This window comes from Leptomonas pyrrhocoris, assembly GCF_001293395.1.
Source record: "Leptomonas pyrrhocoris isolate H10 chromosome Unknown, whole genome shotgun sequence".
NCBI classification, from domain to species: Eukaryota; Euglenozoa; class Kinetoplastea; order Trypanosomatida; family Trypanosomatidae; genus Leptomonas; species Leptomonas pyrrhocoris.
In genome coordinates this window covers 470,693-489,439 of record NW_015438363.1, presented here as the reverse complement: position 1 = coordinate 489,439, position 18,747 = coordinate 470,693, and the positions used below count along the sequence as shown (strand labels likewise).

At 54.7% G+C, this 18,747-nt stretch overlaps 7 protein-coding genes across 11 annotated transcripts; all 7 read left to right on the top strand.

The window, feature by feature from the left end:
- Nucleotides 1–245: 245 nt before the first annotated feature.
- ABB37_04343 (putative mitochondrial hypothetical protein) lies at nucleotides 246–2,003 on the top strand (the record flags this gene model as incomplete). Its single annotated transcript, XM_015801989.1, has 1 exon — nucleotides 246–2,003. Exon 1 carries the CDS (start codon nucleotides 447–449, stop codon nucleotides 2,001–2,003), a length of 1,557 nt encoding a protein of 518 aa, XP_015659390.1. The 5' UTR covers nucleotides 246–446.
- Nucleotides 2,004–2,766: 763 nt separating this feature from the next.
- ABB37_04342 (hypothetical protein) lies at nucleotides 2,767–4,433 on the top strand (the record flags this gene model as incomplete). Of its 2 annotated transcripts, none has more annotated exons than XM_015801988.1 (1): nucleotides 2,767–4,433. In XM_015801988.1, the coding sequence occupies exon 1, from the start codon at nucleotides 3,144–3,146 to the stop codon at nucleotides 4,431–4,433; it is 1,290 nt and encodes a 429-aa protein (XP_015659389.1). In that variant the 5' UTR covers nucleotides 2,767–3,143. The 2 variants fall into 2 exon arrangements, with proteins under 2 accessions (XP_015659389.1, XP_015659388.1); XM_015801987.1 differs by having other exon boundaries at nucleotides 2,776–4,433.
- A 1,785-nt stretch (nucleotides 4,434–6,218) lies between these two features.
- On the top strand, nucleotides 6,219–8,508 carry ABB37_04341 (putative translation initiation factor eIF2B subunit-like protein; the record flags this gene model as incomplete). The annotated part of the gene is made up of 1 exon (XM_015801986.1): nucleotides 6,219–8,508. The coding sequence occupies exon 1, from the start codon at nucleotides 6,469–6,471 to the stop codon at nucleotides 8,506–8,508; it is 2,040 nt and encodes a 679-aa protein (XP_015659387.1). The 5' UTR covers nucleotides 6,219–6,468.
- A 754-nt stretch (nucleotides 8,509–9,262) lies between these two features.
- Nucleotides 9,263–12,411, top strand: ABB37_04340 (hypothetical protein; the record flags this gene model as incomplete). Its single annotated transcript, XM_015801985.1, has 1 exon — nucleotides 9,263–12,411. The coding sequence occupies exon 1, from the start codon at nucleotides 10,861–10,863 to the stop codon at nucleotides 12,409–12,411; it is 1,551 nt and encodes a 516-aa protein (XP_015659386.1). The 5' UTR covers nucleotides 9,263–10,860.
- A 1,500-nt stretch (nucleotides 12,412–13,911) lies between these two features.
- ABB37_04339 (hypothetical protein) lies at nucleotides 13,912–14,320 on the top strand (the record flags this gene model as incomplete). Of its 3 annotated transcripts, none has more annotated exons than XM_015801984.1 (1): nucleotides 13,912–14,320. In XM_015801984.1, the coding sequence occupies exon 1, from the start codon at nucleotides 14,015–14,017 to the stop codon at nucleotides 14,318–14,320; it is 306 nt and encodes a 101-aa protein (XP_015659385.1). In that variant the 5' UTR covers nucleotides 13,912–14,014. The 3 variants fall into 3 exon arrangements, with proteins under 3 accessions (XP_015659385.1, XP_015659384.1, XP_015659383.1); XM_015801983.1 differs by having other exon boundaries at nucleotides 13,934–14,320; XM_015801982.1 differs by having other exon boundaries at nucleotides 13,944–14,320.
- An 828-nt stretch (nucleotides 14,321–15,148) lies between these two features.
- On the top strand, nucleotides 15,149–16,943 carry ABB37_04338 (hypothetical protein; the record flags this gene model as incomplete). Its single annotated transcript, XM_015801981.1, has 1 exon — nucleotides 15,149–16,943. Exon 1 carries the CDS (start codon nucleotides 15,717–15,719, stop codon nucleotides 16,941–16,943), a length of 1,227 nt encoding a protein of 408 aa, XP_015659382.1. The 5' UTR covers nucleotides 15,149–15,716.
- A 775-nt stretch (nucleotides 16,944–17,718) lies between these two features.
- On the top strand, nucleotides 17,719–18,586 carry ABB37_04337 (hypothetical protein; the record flags this gene model as incomplete). Of its 2 annotated transcripts, none has more annotated exons than XM_015801980.1 (1): nucleotides 17,719–18,586. In XM_015801980.1, the coding sequence occupies exon 1, from the start codon at nucleotides 17,855–17,857 to the stop codon at nucleotides 18,584–18,586; it is 732 nt and encodes a 243-aa protein (XP_015659381.1). In that variant the 5' UTR covers nucleotides 17,719–17,854. The 2 variants fall into 2 exon arrangements, with proteins under 2 accessions (XP_015659381.1, XP_015659380.1); XM_015801979.1 differs by having other exon boundaries at nucleotides 17,837–18,586.
- Nucleotides 18,587–18,747: the final 161 nt, after the last annotated feature.

Below are 18,747 nucleotides of genomic sequence, written 5' to 3'. Positions count from 1 at the left end.
CGCGTCTACTTCCTCTTCTATTGGCCGGATGGTGCGGTTTTTTAATGCATCTCCGTCATGGAAGCTTGCTGCTTCTCTTTCACAACAACAACAACTGCAACAAAAATCAACGTTCTCCTTCTTTCTCTCTTCTCCTTCTCTGACAACTCTGCTCTGCTCTCCTTCGTTTCTGTGCTGCGTACGACACACCACGCCTGCTCGGCTTTCTGTTTGATTCTTCGTCTTTGCTTGTGTACATTCCACCAGCGCCAGCAAAAGACAACCCTCACGTGTTGCTTCAACGGAGTGTTGACAGTGCTGATCTCTGAGGGTTCGTTGTGACGGTGGCGTTGCACATAAAGGGCCTCTTTTTTGTTTTTCTTTCTTTCCTCACACCGACCGTCTTCCACACAGGAACGTTTCAAAACAGTGATTCGCGAGGACTTCGATCATTGTAGTGCGGAGAGATGGGCACAGCAGCCGCCAGGCCCGCCCGCGAGGCGCCGGTACGCTACGTCGCGAAGAAAATGCCACGACTCGACAAAACCCCTGTCGAACAGCAGTTTAGGAAGCCGCAGTTCACAGCGCAGGGCATCAACAGTCGCACAGACGACGTGAACACGGAGCCACTCATGTACGTCGAGACCTCGAAGGATGCGAGCAGCACGGAGCTGACGGATCACGTGGCACCGCGGTGGTACTTGAACTCCTACCTGGAAATGATGGACAACACCCGCACGGATCAGGCTGTGATTTCTGGCAATCTCCCCTTCTCGTGGGAACGGGACAAGTACGAGCCCTACGCCCTGGTGCGTGGGCGCATCGACGATGAGGATCTGCGCTGGGTGCTGGCCCCGGAGCAGCGCAAGAAGGGCGTCGACGAACTGGTCAGTTTCACAAAACTGGAGCGCAACGTGCTGCAAGATATCCTAGACACCGTCGAGCTGCCCCGCACACAGTACCGCAACTACAAGGGTAAGCTGCATAAGAGCATAGACGACGCCAACACGCACATGGCGGCGCGCAAGACGCAACTTGAGAAGGCCCGCGAGGCGGAAATACTTCGCCAAATTGGGTACTCCGAGGAAGAGGTGCAGAAGGACGAGCAGTACTTGACGAACCGCCCACGCGGTGTGCGCACCCTCGACGACCTCGGCGCCAGCGACCGCGAAAAACTGCGGCAGAAGCGCGCAACAGCGGTGAGTGAGTTGGAGGATATGCTCGAAGAGCGCCGCATTGAGCAGCTGGAGCGTGGAGAGGCCACCGTGACGGAGGAGGAGGTGGCAGAGAAGCCGGAAATGCTGCCGATGCACCGGAAGCATAACACCACCTCCAAGAACATCTACAAGCATGTGTACGCCGCTGACATGGGCAAGGATGAACGGAACCAGGCCAAGTTTCTGTGGTGGCTTGACCGGACGCGGCGCATTAAGCGTGCGGTGGACACCATTCACGGCGTGCCGATCTACAACGAGCGACTCTCCGCCAACGAGGAGCAGACGCGCGCGCAGATGCGAGAGGCGGCGGAGTTCAACTTCTCCATGTCGCGTGCGCAAGGCGCAAAGGGCTTCACCGATCCTCGCGGCCACTACGACCAGTTTATGGACGTCATGCGCCACAACAAGGAGGACGCGAATAAGGAGACAGGGGTAGAGGTGCATGAGGACGACAGCACGCAACACCCCGTCTTCCAGTTCCCCCACACGCGCGGGCATGCAGCAAAGCCGGCGCCGATAACATTTGCCGATCGCCGTGACCACGCAGCGCCGTTGGACACCGATGTCAACAAGCTTTACGGAGTTGATGAGCGACTGCCATCGTCGTCGCCATCGTCATCGCCGTCATCATCCTCATCCTCCTCGCTTCCCAAGGATTCCGCGGAAGGGGCTGATCTCGCAAGTCGTCGCGCCAGTGCACGCGGGTGGGAAAAGGTGGTTAGCGAGGCTCCAACGAAGGCAGAAACCACCGAAGGGACGCCTTCGCAGCCAAGCAGGGGTGCGGATGACAGCAACAAAGAAAAATAAGAAGGGAAGATCGGCAGCACTCATAAAGCAAGGGCCAGATTTGAAATCTTAGGTATCTGCACGTCCTCCTCACACTTTTGTTCTGCTTCTCCCTTGCGCTTCGCCGCTGCTGTTAAAGAACTCTCTTTTTTTTTCGCCTCTCGCGGACAACTGCCATGCTCAGCGGATGTGCTCCGTTGTTTTGGGTTTCGGATTATGACTTTTTTAGTGTAGAGTACGACGTGCTGCCAGCGACTCGTTCCGTTCTGTTGAAGTTGTGTTTCTCTCTCCAGTTTTTTTTCTGTGAAGCATGCGCTGTAGGCGTGCTCGTTACCGTACCCTCGTATTCTTCTTCGTTCACACGGATCGTTGCTACCTATGTGTGGCCACAACCCCCATTTTCAAGTAAAATGCAGTGAACCCCAGCTGTAGCAGACCCTTTCCAGCTGACTTGAGGTGGATTAACGTTGTGTATCAGAAAAAGTGGTACGATGCTCTTTGCCTCGGCTCAGAAACGGAGATTTCTTTGCACGTCAGCCAGAGCAAAAACTACCAAGAGATCGTTTCGTTTCCCTGGAAAGACGACACCTTTTGGTGGCTACAGAAGAGGGGCAAAGGCAAACAGGACGACGGACAACCCCACCAAAAAACAACAACAACAACGCGATATGCGGATAACAATCGTCGAGGCTTAATAATCTTCTATCACTGTGCTCTCTATGCTTAAACCTCTCGCCTTCACTACCTTTCCCTGTTAACTGATTTCAAAACAAAAAAAAATGGAGTGCCTACAGTTTTTTCTTCTTCTATTATATACGAAGCTAGCATCATTTCTCCGTGTACACCTATATCCTGTATACATAGAGTCTTATATATCCTTTTTTTTTTTATCGTCACCGTCTTTGCCGCATCGAAACAAGAAAGCCACGAGTGTTGTCGCGCGTGTCGTGCCTCTCTCTTCTGGATCTTCTTCGTTCTTTTCACGCACAACGCCTTTTTTTTCTTTCTTTGTATTCGTACCACACCACCATTCTCCACATCCAGCACGGAAGCACCGCTAATCATTAGAACTGTATTCATCGCTTCGTTTGTAGCTCATATATACATACATCGCAGAAGAAAAGATACGACAACACAAACATTCCCTCCCCCTACAGCATCATGTCAAACCCCTCCGTTTTGGAGCTGTCGAGGCAGCTGGTGGAGCTGGACGGTCAGGCAAAGGCGCTGCGTAGCGAGGTGGAGCACCTGCGGTCCACCAAGCGTTCCCTCGACGTGTCGGACGCCACCAACGCGAAGATGTCGGAGATGCGGGAGAGCATGGGCAGCACCGCGCCGTCCAAGTCGCGTCGCTCGCGGGGGTCGACGGTGCGCGGTGGGCCGTCGGCCACCTCGTCCGACCTGCCACAGGGCTTCATCGACGACCTCGCCCACAAGTGCGGCGATGTGGAGGCCGCCATCCGCAAGCACAGGGAGCTCGTGAAAGAGAAGGCGATGCTGCAGGAGGCGCTGGTCAAGGAGGACGCCCACGTTGAGGCTGCCGAGCAAGAGTTCGCGCGCGTTTCGGAGGCGGCCGACGCAGATGCAGACGGCAACTCCCGCGCCGCTGCCGGTTTGCGCAAAAAGAACGCCTACGGCGCCGCGCAAAAGGCCGCCGTCGCGCTCTACCAGCAGCGCGAGAACATCCGCGTCCAGCTCGAGGGCCAGTCGCGCGAGCTGCTGCGTCTCGCCTCGATTCTGCAGGAGACGACGGACGCCGTAAGCCAGCGCACGGAGGCGATGGAGGTGCTGGCGGAGCGCAAGGCAAAACTGGCGGAGCTGCGCAAGGAGCGCAACCTGTTGACACGCGCCGTCGCCCGCAAGGACAAGATCGCCGACAAGGGCCATAAGGGCCTGACGAGGGAGGACTACATTCGCCACAGCAACTTCGACCGTCGCGTGGCGCTGCACGAGCTCTCTAAGGAAGACTCTCTGACCAAAGCGAACGACCTGGCCATCCGTCACCGCGCCATGCAAATTGCGAAGCTGCAGACTCGGCTGGAGCTGATTGGCGGTGCTGTCGCCGGCGACGACGTCAATGAGAACGAGGCGGAGCGCGTGGATGTGGAGGTGCTCGATGAACTGACGCGCGAGATTGAGGAACTGTACGAGTCACACCTCGTCGCGAACTTGCACATGGAGAATATCGACTGCGAAATCGAAAAGATGGAGTGGCGCGCCGGCGCGCTGCAGCACGCCAAGGATTCGACGCAGACGGAGATGAAGCGCGTCGATCGCGAGCACCGCCGCTACTTCGCGGAGCTGCAGCAGACGCTGGAGAAGGAGCGCGTGGCGAACGGCCAGACGATAACGCGCCTGCAGGACGACATCGACGCCATCCATAGGAACGGGGCTCGCCGCTCGCAGCCGCGTGGCAAAGCCTCCAAGGCGACAGCCGTTCACGAGGAATAAATACATGACACCTACTGATTTTTTTTTGATCCTCGTTCAGGCGAACGCCGTTGAGAATGCGAACGGGCAAAGGGACTTCAGGTTGGTGAGCGGACGCTGTTGTTGTTTTGTCACACTTGATGTGTGTCCTGAGTCGCTCTTTTCCCTCTTGGACTTCTGCAGTCGCTTCTGCGTTGAATGGTTCACTCAAGTGAGCTGATCTGGTGTTCCCTTCAAACACCCGCATGCGTGTGCAGTCTTTGTTGCCGTGTATCCACTTGCCTATTTTAGTGGCAGTTGCTTGCTCTGAATCCGCGAGGCTGTGGGACTTTAGGTGCGTGTGTGTACGTAGCAGCTCTATTTGCTGCGTCTTGTCTTTTCGTTGTACCTCATGTTTCTTTTCATTCATTTCGCTCATTTTAGTCATTCTTTTCTCGTTTTGGTCTCGTGCAACGCCTCCTCCTTTTCCCAAAAAAACCTCTCCTGATATACACGCCTTCTACTGTATGGATCTGTTGATTGTGGTTCGCTTTTTGTGTTTTTTTTTTCCCCTTTGCTCTCGTTTTGTCTGGCTGATCTACTTCCGTGGACTCCCATAGCGATGCGATGCTGACTTCCGCTATGTTTCGTCCCTGCTGACACTTTCTTTTTGCTGTCGGGCTCATGCTGTGCCACACCTTCTTTTCCCTGTGTGCTCCGCCTTCTCTTGTGCTGATGACAACGTATCCTTTTTTGTTTTGCTTGTTGTTGCTTCCACGGCGTGAAGATGATTCTATACAAAAGGAGCATTGTTTTTGTTGTTGTACAGCCGTGAGGAATACTTATCTCCACGCGCAGGAGAGAGAAGGTCAAACCGAGCAGAGTGGAAGCTCACTGAACAGCATCCTAGCATACACGAAACACAAGAGAACGTTCTGCGGTTAGTGGAGTCATGGATGGAGCTCTACGGTTGTGCGACATCGAGAGCAAACAGCTTTTTGTTTTCCTTTTTTGACCGGCGCGCGCACATCTACACAGATCTCTTCTTTTGTTTTTTTCTCGGCTTCCAATATTGTGAGGTGTCGGTGAGCATTTGCGCTAATGGGGTATGCTCTTCTTATTCTTGTCTGTTTGTAGTGGCTGCGGCTTTATTGCGATTTATTTGCGGTTTAAGGTTCTGTATGTAGCTCTCAGCTGCCGTTTATTTGGTGTACTCGTTTGTATCTTCGACTCGTTTTCTGTTCTTCTGGTCCTCTTGTCTTTTCATTTACAAGCTCAAAATCGAAATGCAAACATGGAAAGACAGCGCTCCAAAGAAAAGGATCTTATTATTATTATTATTGCGTATGATACCTACTAGTATCACTCGCAGTGCAGTCATGCGGGGCTCGACGCGTTGCTTCTTGCTCGGGGTGCGAAGATGCGGAGCACATCTGACGGAGGACAGACGCAACGCCGGTCCCGGAAACGTGTCTGTTGTGCATCTGTGCTCGAATAGTCGTCACCGCACGCTGCTTATGCTGCAACGAACACTGCCGCATTATTCACTATTCCATTCTTTGAGTTTGCCGTGCCTCACAGGAGTTCCTCGTTTGGCTTCGCAACTGTAAACACGCTTACGGCGTGGAGGCTCAAACACCTTTTGCGGAGCGCAGTTCTCCTGCTCTATCGCTTTCGGATGCCGCATGTGGTTTACAGGAGCATGAAAACAAAAACGAGTCATTCCTGCTCACTTACACGCTCCTCTTTTCCTACTTCTTGCTGCCCGACTTCTGCTGATACACTCCGCCTCTTCTGCACGTGGGGTATATCTTCTATCCCTCAAAAGCTACCGCGTTTCACGGTGATCTGCCTCCCGCTTTGCTTGGGATAGTTCCCAAACAAGAAGCAGAGATTCGCGTGCTCCTGTTCGCCCTCCGTTGTCTTCGTTGTTGTTGTTGTGTGTTGGCTTTTAATCGCGCTGAGGAGCGAATTGTATTCACCTTGGACTTTCCGCTTCTCAATATCTGGTATCCTGGTAGCTGTAGCATAGTTTTTTTTTCCTCTTTGCTCAGCACACCTGCTGCGACTCGGCCCAATGTCTAGCGAGGAGAAGGAGGCAAAGAGGCAGGCAGAGCTTCGACTCGCGGGCCAGGACTCTGAAAACGCACGCGCCGCCGTAATGGCACAGCGCGAGCTCAAGAAGAAGCGCGACGCACTGCGCAAGGCAGAGAAGGCGCTAAAGGGCATTAAAAAGGACGATAAGGCCGCCGTCGACGGCGCCACTGCAGCCGTGGAGGCCGCCGCTGCGGAGGTTCAGGCGGTAGAGCGGAAATTGGCAGGGCTCACCGGTCGGCCAGAGCCGGGCGCGGGTGCAAGCAGCAGCAGCACTGCCACAGCCCCAGCTGCAGAGGCGGCATCTCCGTCTCCGTCTCTGTCTCCGGCTCGTCCGTCGTCGAGCATTGCCGCCGCTACTGTGGAAGCGGAAAAGGAGACGAAGAAGGCGACGGAGATGCGCTTTGCTGGGCAGAACTCCGACGAGGCGCGCGCGGTCGTCAAGGCGCAGCGGGAGCTGAAGAAGAAGAAGGACGCGCTGCGTAAGGTGCAGAAGGAGTTGAAGAGCCCGAGTGCGGAGGCGAAGGCCCACCTTCCCGAACTGAAAGAGAGGGAGGCGACATTGATGAAGGAGATTGCGCAGCTGGAGGTGGTGTGTGGCGGGGACGGTGGCAACGGCAGCAGCAGCCACGAAGCCGCATCTCCCGCCGCTCCTGCGACGGCTGCAGTGGCTGCTGCTTCCGGCAAAGGCACTGCCGGGACAAATACTCAGACAGCGCCGAGTGCGGAGAAGACGGAAAAGGAAATCACCGCGGCGGACCGCGAGGCTGCTGCGGCGAGACTGGCCGCCGCCGTGCAGCGGACCATGGACGCGAACCGGCAGGAGCGGCGCCACGTTATGCCGCGTGACGGCGTCGTTCATCCGCGCGTAGCGGAGGTGGCCATCTTAATGGAGCAGATGCTCCTCGTAGGCGGCAGTGCGCGTGTGCTGGCCCTCATCTCCGCCTTTCGTGAGCTACTGCGCGCCACCACCGTACTCGCCGTACCGACGCTCAACGAGGTGGACGCAACGGCGTTTGAGAAGCTGATTCAGACTAATTTCGATTTTTTGCGCCGCAAGCGGGAGGCCTCGTCGGGCATGCGCTACGTGAAGGACGTGCTCGTGCGCCGTTTTTTCGCACTGCGGGATGAGGTGATGCACCCGAAGCCGCAGGTGGCCGCCCTCATCAACGACCTCGGCAACCCACGTGAGGTGACGATGAAGATCCTCGACATGGTCGAGGCGGAAGTGAAGATGTCCTTCAAGAGCATCGTCGAGGACCGATCGCTGCCGTACGTGTCGAACACCGACACCATCTTCGTCTTCGGGCGCAGCAGCATGGTGGAGTACATTTTGCTCTCCCGCTCGCGCGAGCCGCAGTGCAAGCCGAAGCACGTCATCGTCGTGGATGCGGCCCCACTCTTCGAGGGCCGCCTGCTCGCCGACAAGCTGTCCAGCGCCGGCATCGAAGTCACCTACGGCCTTATCACGGCGTGCTGCACGCTGATGCCGAAGTGCACGCGTGTCTTTTTGGGCGCCTCCGCGGTGCTGCAGAACGGCGATGTATTTGGCCGGTGCGGCATGGCGCTCGTTGCGGCCTGCGCGAAGCTGTTCCGCAAGCCTGTCTTGTGCTTCAGCGAGAGCTACAAGTTTGTGGCGGAGGTGTGGGTGGGGAACTTGGCGCAGAACACCAAACTGGCCGACATGCGACCCGCGGCCGACGCGCACGGCGGTGGCGACGGCGGCAGTCGAAGCCCGCTGACCTTCCCCTCCCCGCCGACCCTCTCCGTCCAGCAGTCGCGCGTCTCCGGTGGGTGGGGCACGCCGAACCGCGCTGGCGACTTTTTCGCCTCTAGCAGCGACATCGTGCCCTTCTCGTCCTCCTCGAACACCGCCGGGTACTTGTACGACCTCACCCCCGCCTCCTATGTGGACATGATTATCTGCGAGATGGGCTGCCTGCACACCTCGGCGATTGTGGCGGCTATTAAAGACCGCGAGAGCCGCGAGGTGTCGCAGCTGGCGTACCTCGCGCGCAACTAACGCAGTTGCTGGTAGCAGGAGTTACAAATATGAAGCTGATGTTCGCAGAGAACGTTCTTCTTAAGGGGCGAGATGCGGCCGAGTGAGTGCGTGTGTGTGTTGCTCTTCTCAGCAATGACTTTATTGCGAAGGTTGTGCTGTGAAGTGAACGATCGGAGCAGTATAAGGCGATCTGGCGAGATGATGTAGTGCTTATACGCAGCACTGCGGGTCGGTGGTGTTAGGTGCGCCCATCATATATATATATGTATTTCTCTTGTGTGTGTTGTACTATTGGTGTCAGTGTTTTAGTTTCGTCTCTTTCCTTCTCTAATCCGCAACAATTCTTGTGTTTCACCAAAGCAGAAATGTTTGACGCAGCGTTCCGCGATGAACGAGATGGGGACGGGGAAGAAATAAAGGAGAGGGAGATAAAGCGTGATCGATAGTGTGCAACGTCGCCGTGTACGTGCGTCACTTCTGGCTCGGGCGCTTGATGACGATCTGCGGGTTCCTTTGACAACAGAAAGCGTTCATTTACCACGCACGCAGGCGCCGTCTCCTGTTTGCTTAACTCTACATTGGTGTGGGCAGCGTTCTTGGCTGGTCCCCTCCCCCTCTTTTTTTCTTCTCGCCTCCCCCCGATGACGTGCTTTTATTCGCCCTCTGCCATGTGCTGTATGGTTGTTGTTCTCACAACACCTCTCCTCTCTCATCCATCTGTGCTCTTCACTCCTCTCTCGTTCTGTGACTTTTTGTTTGTTCTTGCTTTCTAGTGTGAAAGGTAAGGCTCACCCTCACCATTCTTTTGTGTTTTGAGATACATTTTGTGTACACTACGCTCGGTATCTGGATCTGGTCAGCGCTGCTTGTCTTCTTGCTTTTGTTTGAATTAAACGAATCTGCACGTTCAGCTCATCTTTTTTTCACTGCTTGGAGCTGTCAACGAGCCGACGCCAACCACGAGGGTTTGTGTCGTGTGGTCAGGCGAGAGAAGACAAGACGCTACCGTCTGGAAAAGAGACAAGCACGATCCGCATCAGCTCTTGCAATAGGAAAAGAAGAGGAGTTCCGAATCAAAATCGAAAGATAAACCAAGGCACTATTTGTGCCTAAAGAAAGGAAGATATAGGTAGCCGTCTTCACTGATTGAAGACGGTCGGAAAGAATTGCGGAGGGTATACACCGGAATTATACGTGCCCGGATACTTCCTCCCCTCTTCCCTCTCTTTCTGTGGGTTTATCTCTCTCTATATATACTTGCCTTTAAGTTACGATTCATCTGTTTTTTTTCCTCTTCTTTTCCTTTTGCAGACTTTTTTTTGTAGGTGAAAAACTCGCTTCTGTTTCTCCTTTTTTTTTCTGTGGACGTGTCGTCACTGTCTTTGCAAGGGGGGGGGGGTTTAAATTTGTGCGTGACGCTTTCCACTCTGGTTTGTCTGGTATTCTGGTCCCCTTTGGCAACCTCTTTTACAGTCCTCAATTTGTTATTCTTCCGTTTCCCTTTTAAAATCACGCTCCAAAGCCGCCCCCTTCCTTTTCGCTCCTTCTCTGTCGTCAACGTCGGCTTTAACAGCTGCTTTTGCGTTAAAAATAACATCACCCTCTTTTTTGTTCTTCTTTTTAGTTTTTTTTTTCTTTCTGCGCTGCAGAGCGAAGAAATACCGTTGCGTTCTTCAAGGCCCCCTTTTTTTTTTTGAGCAGGTGCGGCAGAAGCATCCCCCGACTTCGTTCGGGGATTAGGTGTGAACCTCTACCCACGCCTGCCTTTTTTCAGTGTTTTTCCCAATTCTAATTACTCTGTCGTCCCCTTTTTTTCCCCTACTTGCACGAGCTTTTTTGTTGTTGAGTTTTCAAAGCTAAAAAAACACGGAACACCAAAAATAATTGTAGAAAGATTTGTTTCCTACCTGCTCTTCTTTTGTAATTGTTTCTGTTATGGTTTAGTGCGGTTTCTTCTTTAAATAGCATCTCTCTCTCAATATATATACGTACACAAAGCTGCACAGTTGCATTGCCTCCATCAACAGCAACGATAAGCGGAAAGAAGTAATACGCGGCGTCGCAGCAGGCTTTCACCTCAACACAGTGATTGCTTTGTAAACGGGCGTAGCTCTTGATATCCATTTCTCTGATTTCTACTGCCGCTGTGCAAGTGCTTTGACATCAAAAATAGGAAGTTTTTTGTTTTCACCCCACACCAAAGGCGGAAACTGAACTGCTGATTGGACTGCAGTAGTTCGCGTACACGCCGGTCGAACACGCAATCAATTCAGCTACATCATTCATCATTCATTTTTTCTTTTTTAGCTCTTGTTGCCCGTGAAGCTATCCTTGAGGCGTACACATACAAAAATAACCCCCAAAAAGAAAATGCCGAGCAATTGCACATCCACCGAAGTCTTCGGCAACACCGAGGAGCAATACGTCGCTCACGGCCTCTGCAAGAACGAAAAAGCGCAGCCGTTCGAGATGGTGTTGGAGGACCCCTCCAACGTGGCCGAGGCCGCCGACGTGTCTTCGCAGCCGTCTACTCCATCGTCCGGCGGCAGGGCCGAGGCGACTGACGTGACCGGCAGTCCGCTTAGAAACGCGACCACAACCGACGAAAAGGTGGGACGCTACCCGGCTACTCCATGCTCCACGACGCCGGTGCTGCTGCCCACCCACCGCACATGCACGGTGAAGCTGAGCAGCTCCGCCCCTTCAGGGTGCTCTCCCGGGCTGCTGGGCGCGAGAATTGTGGTGCAGCCGGAGAAGCAAGAGGCACACAGGGAGTCCGAAAACAGATCGCGAACGCCGCAGCCGTCGCCCTCGCCGCGCCGAACACCCACCACGGCTACGCGTGCGGCGGCCACTACGCCCACTACGGCGGCGGTGACGACGAAGCCGCCCGTGTCGCCGGAGGTCGTGCCGCGCACGCCGTCGCCAGTGTTAAAGAGGTCCCCCGCGAATACAAAAGCGGCGGCGACTTCACCGACACTGCGCACGAGCGCGTCACCGCCGTCACAACGTGACGGTGCAGAGGCGATGCCCGCCCGGGAGACGTCGGCGCTGCCGTCACCGATGCCGGAGTTGCCACCGGTGGCGATCTACACCGCGCCGTCGCCACCGCCGGTGCGCAGTACGCTCGCCCCGTCGCCTCGTGCGCCGCCCGCGCTCGATGAGGAGCCTGACGTGTGCTGCATTTGCTTGGAGGAGTACAGCGATGACAACCCGATGTTCCGCGGCGAATGCCAGCACCATTTCCACCTAGCCTGTTTGATGGAGTGGAAACAGCGGAGCAACTCGTGCCCGATGTGCTGCGCCGAGACGCTACGCGGCGTAGGCGATCTGCAGACACCGCGCAGCTCGGCCCCCGTCGACCCCGCCGAGGCGGCCCGCCTGCGCGAGATCGCTGCGCAAGACGAGGCCTTCGCTCACCGGCTGCAGCGCAAATACCTTCAGCGTGCCCAACAGCAGCAGCAGCAGCAGCAGCAGCAGCGACGCGCTGGTGTAGCGATGCGTGCCTCGCCGACCATGGCGCCGGCTCGGTCACCGCAGCAACGGCCGCAGCGCAGCGCAACGCTGCTGCCTCCGCTCACCACTCCGCCGCGATCGGCAAGTCAGCAGGCTTCGTACGGGTCCCGGCAACACCGCACGCGGAGCGGCGGCCCGGTCGCCTCTCCGGCTCCTGCGGCCGACCCGGGCACCCCTGCCGTTACGGCGACGCCCCCCACCCGCGTGAGCGACGGCACTACCCCTGTCACCAGCGCGGTGTTGCCGAAGAGAGAAAAAGCGCGCAAGCCGAATGGCATGACACCGACGCGAGCTAGCCCTTTAGGGTCTCGACAGCGCTCCACGTCTCCCGCCGTGCACCCGCAGTTTCAGAGTGGCCAGCGGCCGCAACGTCGCTCGGGTCAGGGTGGCTGCACAATGATGTAAAAAGAAGATCTGTTGAAACGAAACGGCGCGCCGTTGCGAACCTCGACGACCGCAAGGACGAAAAGAAGGACCTTTTCTTCCTCTTCTTTTGTTTTTGCACGTACTCCGTGACTTGCGTGTTGTTGCCGCCTCCGGCCTTTTCACAAAGCACTGCATTCGCGGCGGTGGGTGTGACAATCTGCCGTCGTGCAGCAAAGGGAAACGGGAACGGTTTTTTTACAATTCGATAGCCTCTTCACCGCTTCCGAGCAATAATCATGAGGAGGACTTCGGAAGTGTCTTCTCTAGTTTTTATTTTCGTGTTTACTCGAAAAAGCCTGGAAGCATCGTGTGAGACGAGCAGGCAGAGTACATCCTTTTTCATTTAGCGGCGCACGATGAGTGTCTGCTCTCCTCGTTGGCGCATTGCTGCGAAAGGCGATCCTTTTTTTCTTTTCTTTCACGATACTTGCTCACTCCCTTTTTTTTTTCGTGACTGAAGAGCATGCGCCTGTCCGTACGAGCCTAACAAAAACGGAAGGGAAGATCTATGAGCAAGGCCGTCGGCATCCTCAAAGGCGAGGGAATCTTTGTAGCTCTTCTTTCGACGGCTGCGTATTTTTCCCCTGCTTTTAGTTTGTTCTCTGTTTAATCTCTTTGTTTTTACAACTGGAAACAGTGCTGCTTTTGTTTGGGTTTCTGCACCTGTTTCTCTTCTCTGTTTTGCTTTCCGTCTTCTTGCGTATGCTTACAAGTGCCTTTCTTTTTCTCCCCCTTGTCTTGTTCTTATTGCTTCAGCTCTGTGCTCCGCGTTGTTCATTTGCTCTATCCGTTCCACGGCAAATATCTTTCTCTCTGTGTCTGTGTCTGTGTGTGTGGTCTCGAGACCCTTTCTGTGCCTTTCGTTTCACCTTCTTTCCCATTTTCCGCTTTTGTACGTGCCGTCTTCTTATATATGTACATATATTTTGTTTGTTTTTTTGGCGTCTATTTTCGACAGCTATGTCACGCTTATTATTTCCCGTTATTTGTGTTATTACTACTTGTGTTTCTCTCGACAACGGTATCACAGAGAAGTACAAAAACAGCAGAACGATTCACGGGTAGGAGGTGTTGACAACAGCTCCGCGTTGTGTTCTCTCCCTCTCCCTCTCGAGCATCGCACGTTGGTGCGTCGACGCCGCTGGATGGATGTCACGATAGCGGGCTCCGTGCGGCTGTCCGTTTGCGTTGCTCCATCGCTTCCTCTACTCCACGACGGGCTTTTAGCACTATGGAGGTTTTCTGGTAGAGTCACACCTCTGCTTACACGTGATGTTTTGACGTCGTTAGAGAGCCATGACTATGAAAGAAACGTACGGTAATGATTGTGACTGCGTTCCTTTCAAATAAGCACCCTTTCCGTCATATTACCTGCCTCGCCGTCTTCCCTTCTATTTTTGCACTTTTTTTTTCTTGATTGCTTGCTTCCCCATTGCACCTTTCGCACTCGCCTCCGACGCCTTTCACTCCACCTTCGCCGCCCCCATTCCGCCGCTGCACAGCTTTCCCTAGTCGCTCTCACCGCTCTCTCTCTCGTACTCACTCCCCCTCCTCTCTCCCACCCAACCCGCTCCTTTCGAAGATGTCCGCTGCCGCGCCCGCTGCCGTGCCCGCCGCCGTTGCTGCCGCTACCTCGCCGCAGAAGTCGCCTCGCGCGTCGCCGAAGAAGGCTGCCGTGAAGCGCGCTGGCGCGAAGAAGGCCGCTGCGAAGAAGGCCGCGCCGAAGAGGAAGGCGCCGGCGAAGAAGGCGGCGAAGAAGGCTGGCCACAAGAAGCCGGCGAAGAAGGCTGCGAAGAAGGCCGTGAAGAAGGTGGCGAAGAAGTCCACGAAGAAGGTGGCGAAGAAGCCGGCGAAGAAGGCTGCCCACAAGAAGGCCGCGAAGAAGTGAAGTTCTCTCTTCTCCCCCCTCCCGCCGCATCACCGATGCTGACTGCGTGTCGTTGCGCGGTGCGTGCGTGCGAGGGTGTGCGTGTGCGCCCGTGCGGTGGAGACGTGAGCGTTCTTCATTGACTCTCACGCTCCTCGTTTTTTATATCTTACTCGTGCTGCATTTCGCACTCCCTCCGCGCTGCCTCCCGCGCAGCCTCACGCACAACCACCCATAGATACCCTTTTTTTTCTGTATTCGATTTCTTTCCTTTTTCTCTGTTTTCGTCCAGTAATGCTGTTTCATCGCGCTTCAATTTTTTTCGTTCTCTCCATTCTCATTTGAGTCTGTCGTGCCCACGAAATGTGAGGTTGGGAAAAATAAACCAACATCAACAATAATGGCGTTGCGTAGCAAAGCTCTCCCTCTTGTGTTTTGTCTGTTGGGGCGAACGTCTGCCACGGTCAGTGAGGCAGCTTTCGCTTTTCGTTTTGTTTCCCCCGTGCCTTGCAACCCCCGTTGAAGCTGTCGAGGTGCACCGGCGTACGCTTTTCAGCGGCGGCATAAGGGGGAGGGGGGTCGGGGCGGAATGTCTTCACGGGACAACAATAAAGTGATCCTTTGCTCGTCCTTTCAAAACGGATGCATCAAATGTCTAACCAAAGAAGCGACCGGAGCTGTTGGGAAAAAAACCTCTTTTTTTTTCACGGCTCTATTGACGTGCTTTTGTTGGTGGACATCGTATTGTGTAGAACACCTTTCCATCTGTGCTCCCGTTGCTCACTTTCCCTCTCCTTCTTTCTTTTTCTTCTCCTTGCCTGCTGTGACAAACCCGTGCGCTTTCTCGCAGCAGATGTATCTGGTGCACTCACAGTACACATCCACCATTTTTCGGCGTTCTCTTCGGTTAAGCAAGAGGCGCCAGCAAAGAAGCGGAAGAAGAACCTTTTGAACTCTCTTCGTGTTTTTCTTTTTCACTTGTACTGGCCATTAATCTCGAGATATATGTACTTACGTATTCTCATATATATATAATAAACTTTTCTTGTGGTGTGTGTCGCACCACAAGAGCGTTCTGTTTTTCAGGTTTCCCGGTTTCACAATCGGAGCGTGCTGAGACCCCAGACTCACCAGCGTCTTGCATGTACGTGTAATCCTGCCTTTCCGTCACACCTACGAAGCGTTCCTAATAGAGCCGAAAACAGCCACACACTTTACGGCGATAACTCCGTTCTCTTTTTTTTTCTGCTTTCACCGTCTCATCGGCTGACCACGTAACAGTAAACAGCGAGTAAGGTCGACGTGAGCGTAAAACAATACAAAAGAAAAGCCCTATTTTTTTTTTCCAGAGCGAAAACCTGTAAAGCGCGAAGAAATAATCATTAAAGCGGCGGAAGAAGAGAAGAAAAACTGAACCATGCTTCGCAAGCACGGCTGGCGACTAGGGAGAAAACTTTCGTTCTATTACCGCAATGTGAGCACCGTTCCGGAGCCAAAGAAGGCCGAACTTGGCGGCGAGGATGCCTTTCTTTCGCTGCACAACGTCCAAGCAGTGCTCGATGGTGTAAGCTGGTGGAAGGAAAACACCGGTGTCACGGCAGGGCTGTACAGCGCTGCCCTCGCCCGCACCATGTACGAGTACATCGAAGATGAGCTCCTTGGAGACACCCCAGCCAGCTCGTTTCGGCTTCTCGAAGGCTCCTCTGAGAGCTGCAAGCACGGCGACGTCTTCGGCACCTGCACCGCACTCGTTGCCACCTTGCAAGAGCCGCGGGTAGAAATCCAGACAAAGGACCAGTATGAGGTAGTGCTGCTCGAAGGGCCGTCGCTGCGGCTTCCAGACAACATAGCGGTGGCGACGGCTGCGGCGCTGCCCCCTAAAAGCGGAGACGGTGTGCAAGAAGAGGACGGCGGGGAGAGCGGCACTGGGCTCACGTCCTCCGTCGTCGAGGTGCCGACCACGGCCGATCTCCAAACCGCCTTTTCACACTTCCGTCGCACCGATGACGCAGAGAATTACCTGCTCGACATCGCCTACGTTGGGGACTGCACCGTGATGATCATACGCGGCGGCAAGGTGGTGTACACGACGGTGGAGCAGAGCCACTCCTTGGACTATCCCTTTCAGCTTGGCACGGGCAGCGCCGACACCCCGAAAGACGGTGTGCGACGTCTTGTGCCAGTCGAAAAGGGCGACGTCATCGTGATGGGCAGCGACGGCGTCTTCGACAATCTCTACCCCGCGCAAATCGCCGCCGCTCTGTGGCCGCCGCTGGAGCAAGTGTACCGCCAGCACGGCTACGTTCAGCTGCCGGGCGATGAACCAGGGAAGGCGGAGGCGATGCTGCGCCGCCACTCACGCAGTGGAAACCTGCGAGCGTTGCTGGTGGACGATATCATGGCGGCGCTGAAGGTCGGCTCGGATGCGGTCATGCGAGACGCTGCGGTGGTGGCCAACGACGTGCACTGCGACTCCCCGTACGCGTCGAAGTGTATTGAGCAGGGCGCGCTCTTTGAGGGCGGGAAGCCGGACGACATGACGCTGCTCGCCTCCGTCGTTGGCGAGTACGACGACGAAAACTCAGGCGAGCGCTTTTCCAACAGTGAAACTGCCTATCCACCGCCCTACCGCGACTGGCCGTAGTGACGTTGAACCACGGAGAGAGAAAGAAGACGAGACAATGGCAGCAGTCCGCACAAACAGGTTTTCTATTGTTATTTCGTTTCCTGAGCGATGGGCATTGTCTGCCTCCCTAAATAATTGCGCTTTTTTAAATAATCGAAGAGAAGACATCACTCTTTTTCTTCTTTGCTTCGAAACTCGCGTACGATTGGACGCCGTGTTAAAGAAACTGTTTATTAATTTGACGCGCGGAGGAAAGCATTACTTACAGCGATAAATCTGTTGTTTTCCCGGTCTTTCGGACCCTCTTTTCGTCTTCGTTTTGCTTATGGAATTCCCCCGCTCCGGTGCCGCGAGTTGGGTGAATGGGAAGTGCACCTTTGCTTTTCTTCTTCTCTCGCTTGCGCTGCGGTCCTTCTTCTGCCTGGATCTGTGCCCTTGTCATAAACCGCAACGCTGTTCTCTCTTCTCGTTATTTCACCTACTCAAACTGTTCTTCTCGCCGTCCTATGACGGTTCTCAGCATCCCCCAAAGTGAAATCGACGAATAAAAAGATCCAAATAAATATATCTAAAGAAGTCCAGAGGGAGAAGGTTTTATTTGTTGTTGCTGCGTTGCGTGCGCGGTGAAGTCCTCGCCGTTGTATTCATTCGCTGGGTCAGCATTTCGGAAACAAAAATCGTTTTATCTTTCCATCGCGTACAATTGCTGTACTGCGTTGATCTACCGCTCGTATCTGTGTTTTTCACCCCTCCTTTTTTTTTCTCTGTTTTTGCCACTTTGTCGCCCTCATGAGACGCTGTTCTCTCACATCGCAAACATCCTGCGCACAACCAAAACAACGCGCACGATTTTTTTTTTCCGTTGCTTGTCGTCGTCTTTCTTGTGTCGGCGCGCTCTGACTTCACACACAGACAGATAGTGGCAGCAGATGAGTGGCGCAGGCCGTAAGCATCGGGCAAAGCACCTTACCCGGCAGTATCTTGATGTGTCTGGGTGGGTGGGCCCCAAGGAGGGTGAGACGCTGGCGGTGTGCTTGGAGTCGCCCCATGGACAACACGTGCGCGTTCTCCTGCTCTTTGCGCATCCCGAAAACGTGCCCAAGTTGAGCGAAGCGGACGCCGAGGCTGAGAATCAGACCGCCGTGGCGCCGGCGTCTGGTGGCGACAACACCGCTTCGGCAAGCCCCGCCCCAGAGGAACAGGCGGGGGCGCTGCTCGAGAAGGAGCAGCTCGTTTTCCTGCCCCGCAAGTTCCACAAAGTTATCTGGCTCAGCATCAAGGACATCGTCGTGGTGTCTGACGGTACTGTCACTTTCAAACCCTCGCCGGAGCAGCTCGAGAACTTCTTGAAGGACCCTGCGCACGGTGCGTGGCGGGAGCGAGTTAGCGCGGCGCAAAAGAAGGCGGAGGATCAACGGGTGGCGGTGCAACGCATGCCGCAGTATGGCTCTACCACCCACACCACCACATCTGTCTTGACAGGCCCACAGGTGCACCGTGGAACGCAGCAGAGCGACGATGGGGAAGACGGTGAAGAAGAAGTGGATGAGCTGGTCAACCCGAATCGCGGCAACATTAAGCATCACCAGCAGTTTTTCTACGGCATGGACGACGACTCGGATACAGAGGATGACGACGAAGAAGCCGCACAAGATAACTGAGGGCACATACACCACTCGCTTACGTTGATGATTTTCTTTCTCCCTGTCCCTTGCGAAATGTGTCTCGAGGCGTTCTTGATATTCTTTCTTCTTTCTGAGTGTTGCTGCGATAGTCAGTAGCTGCAGTGCCGTTTTGTGCTGCTGCACCGCGCTAAACAAAA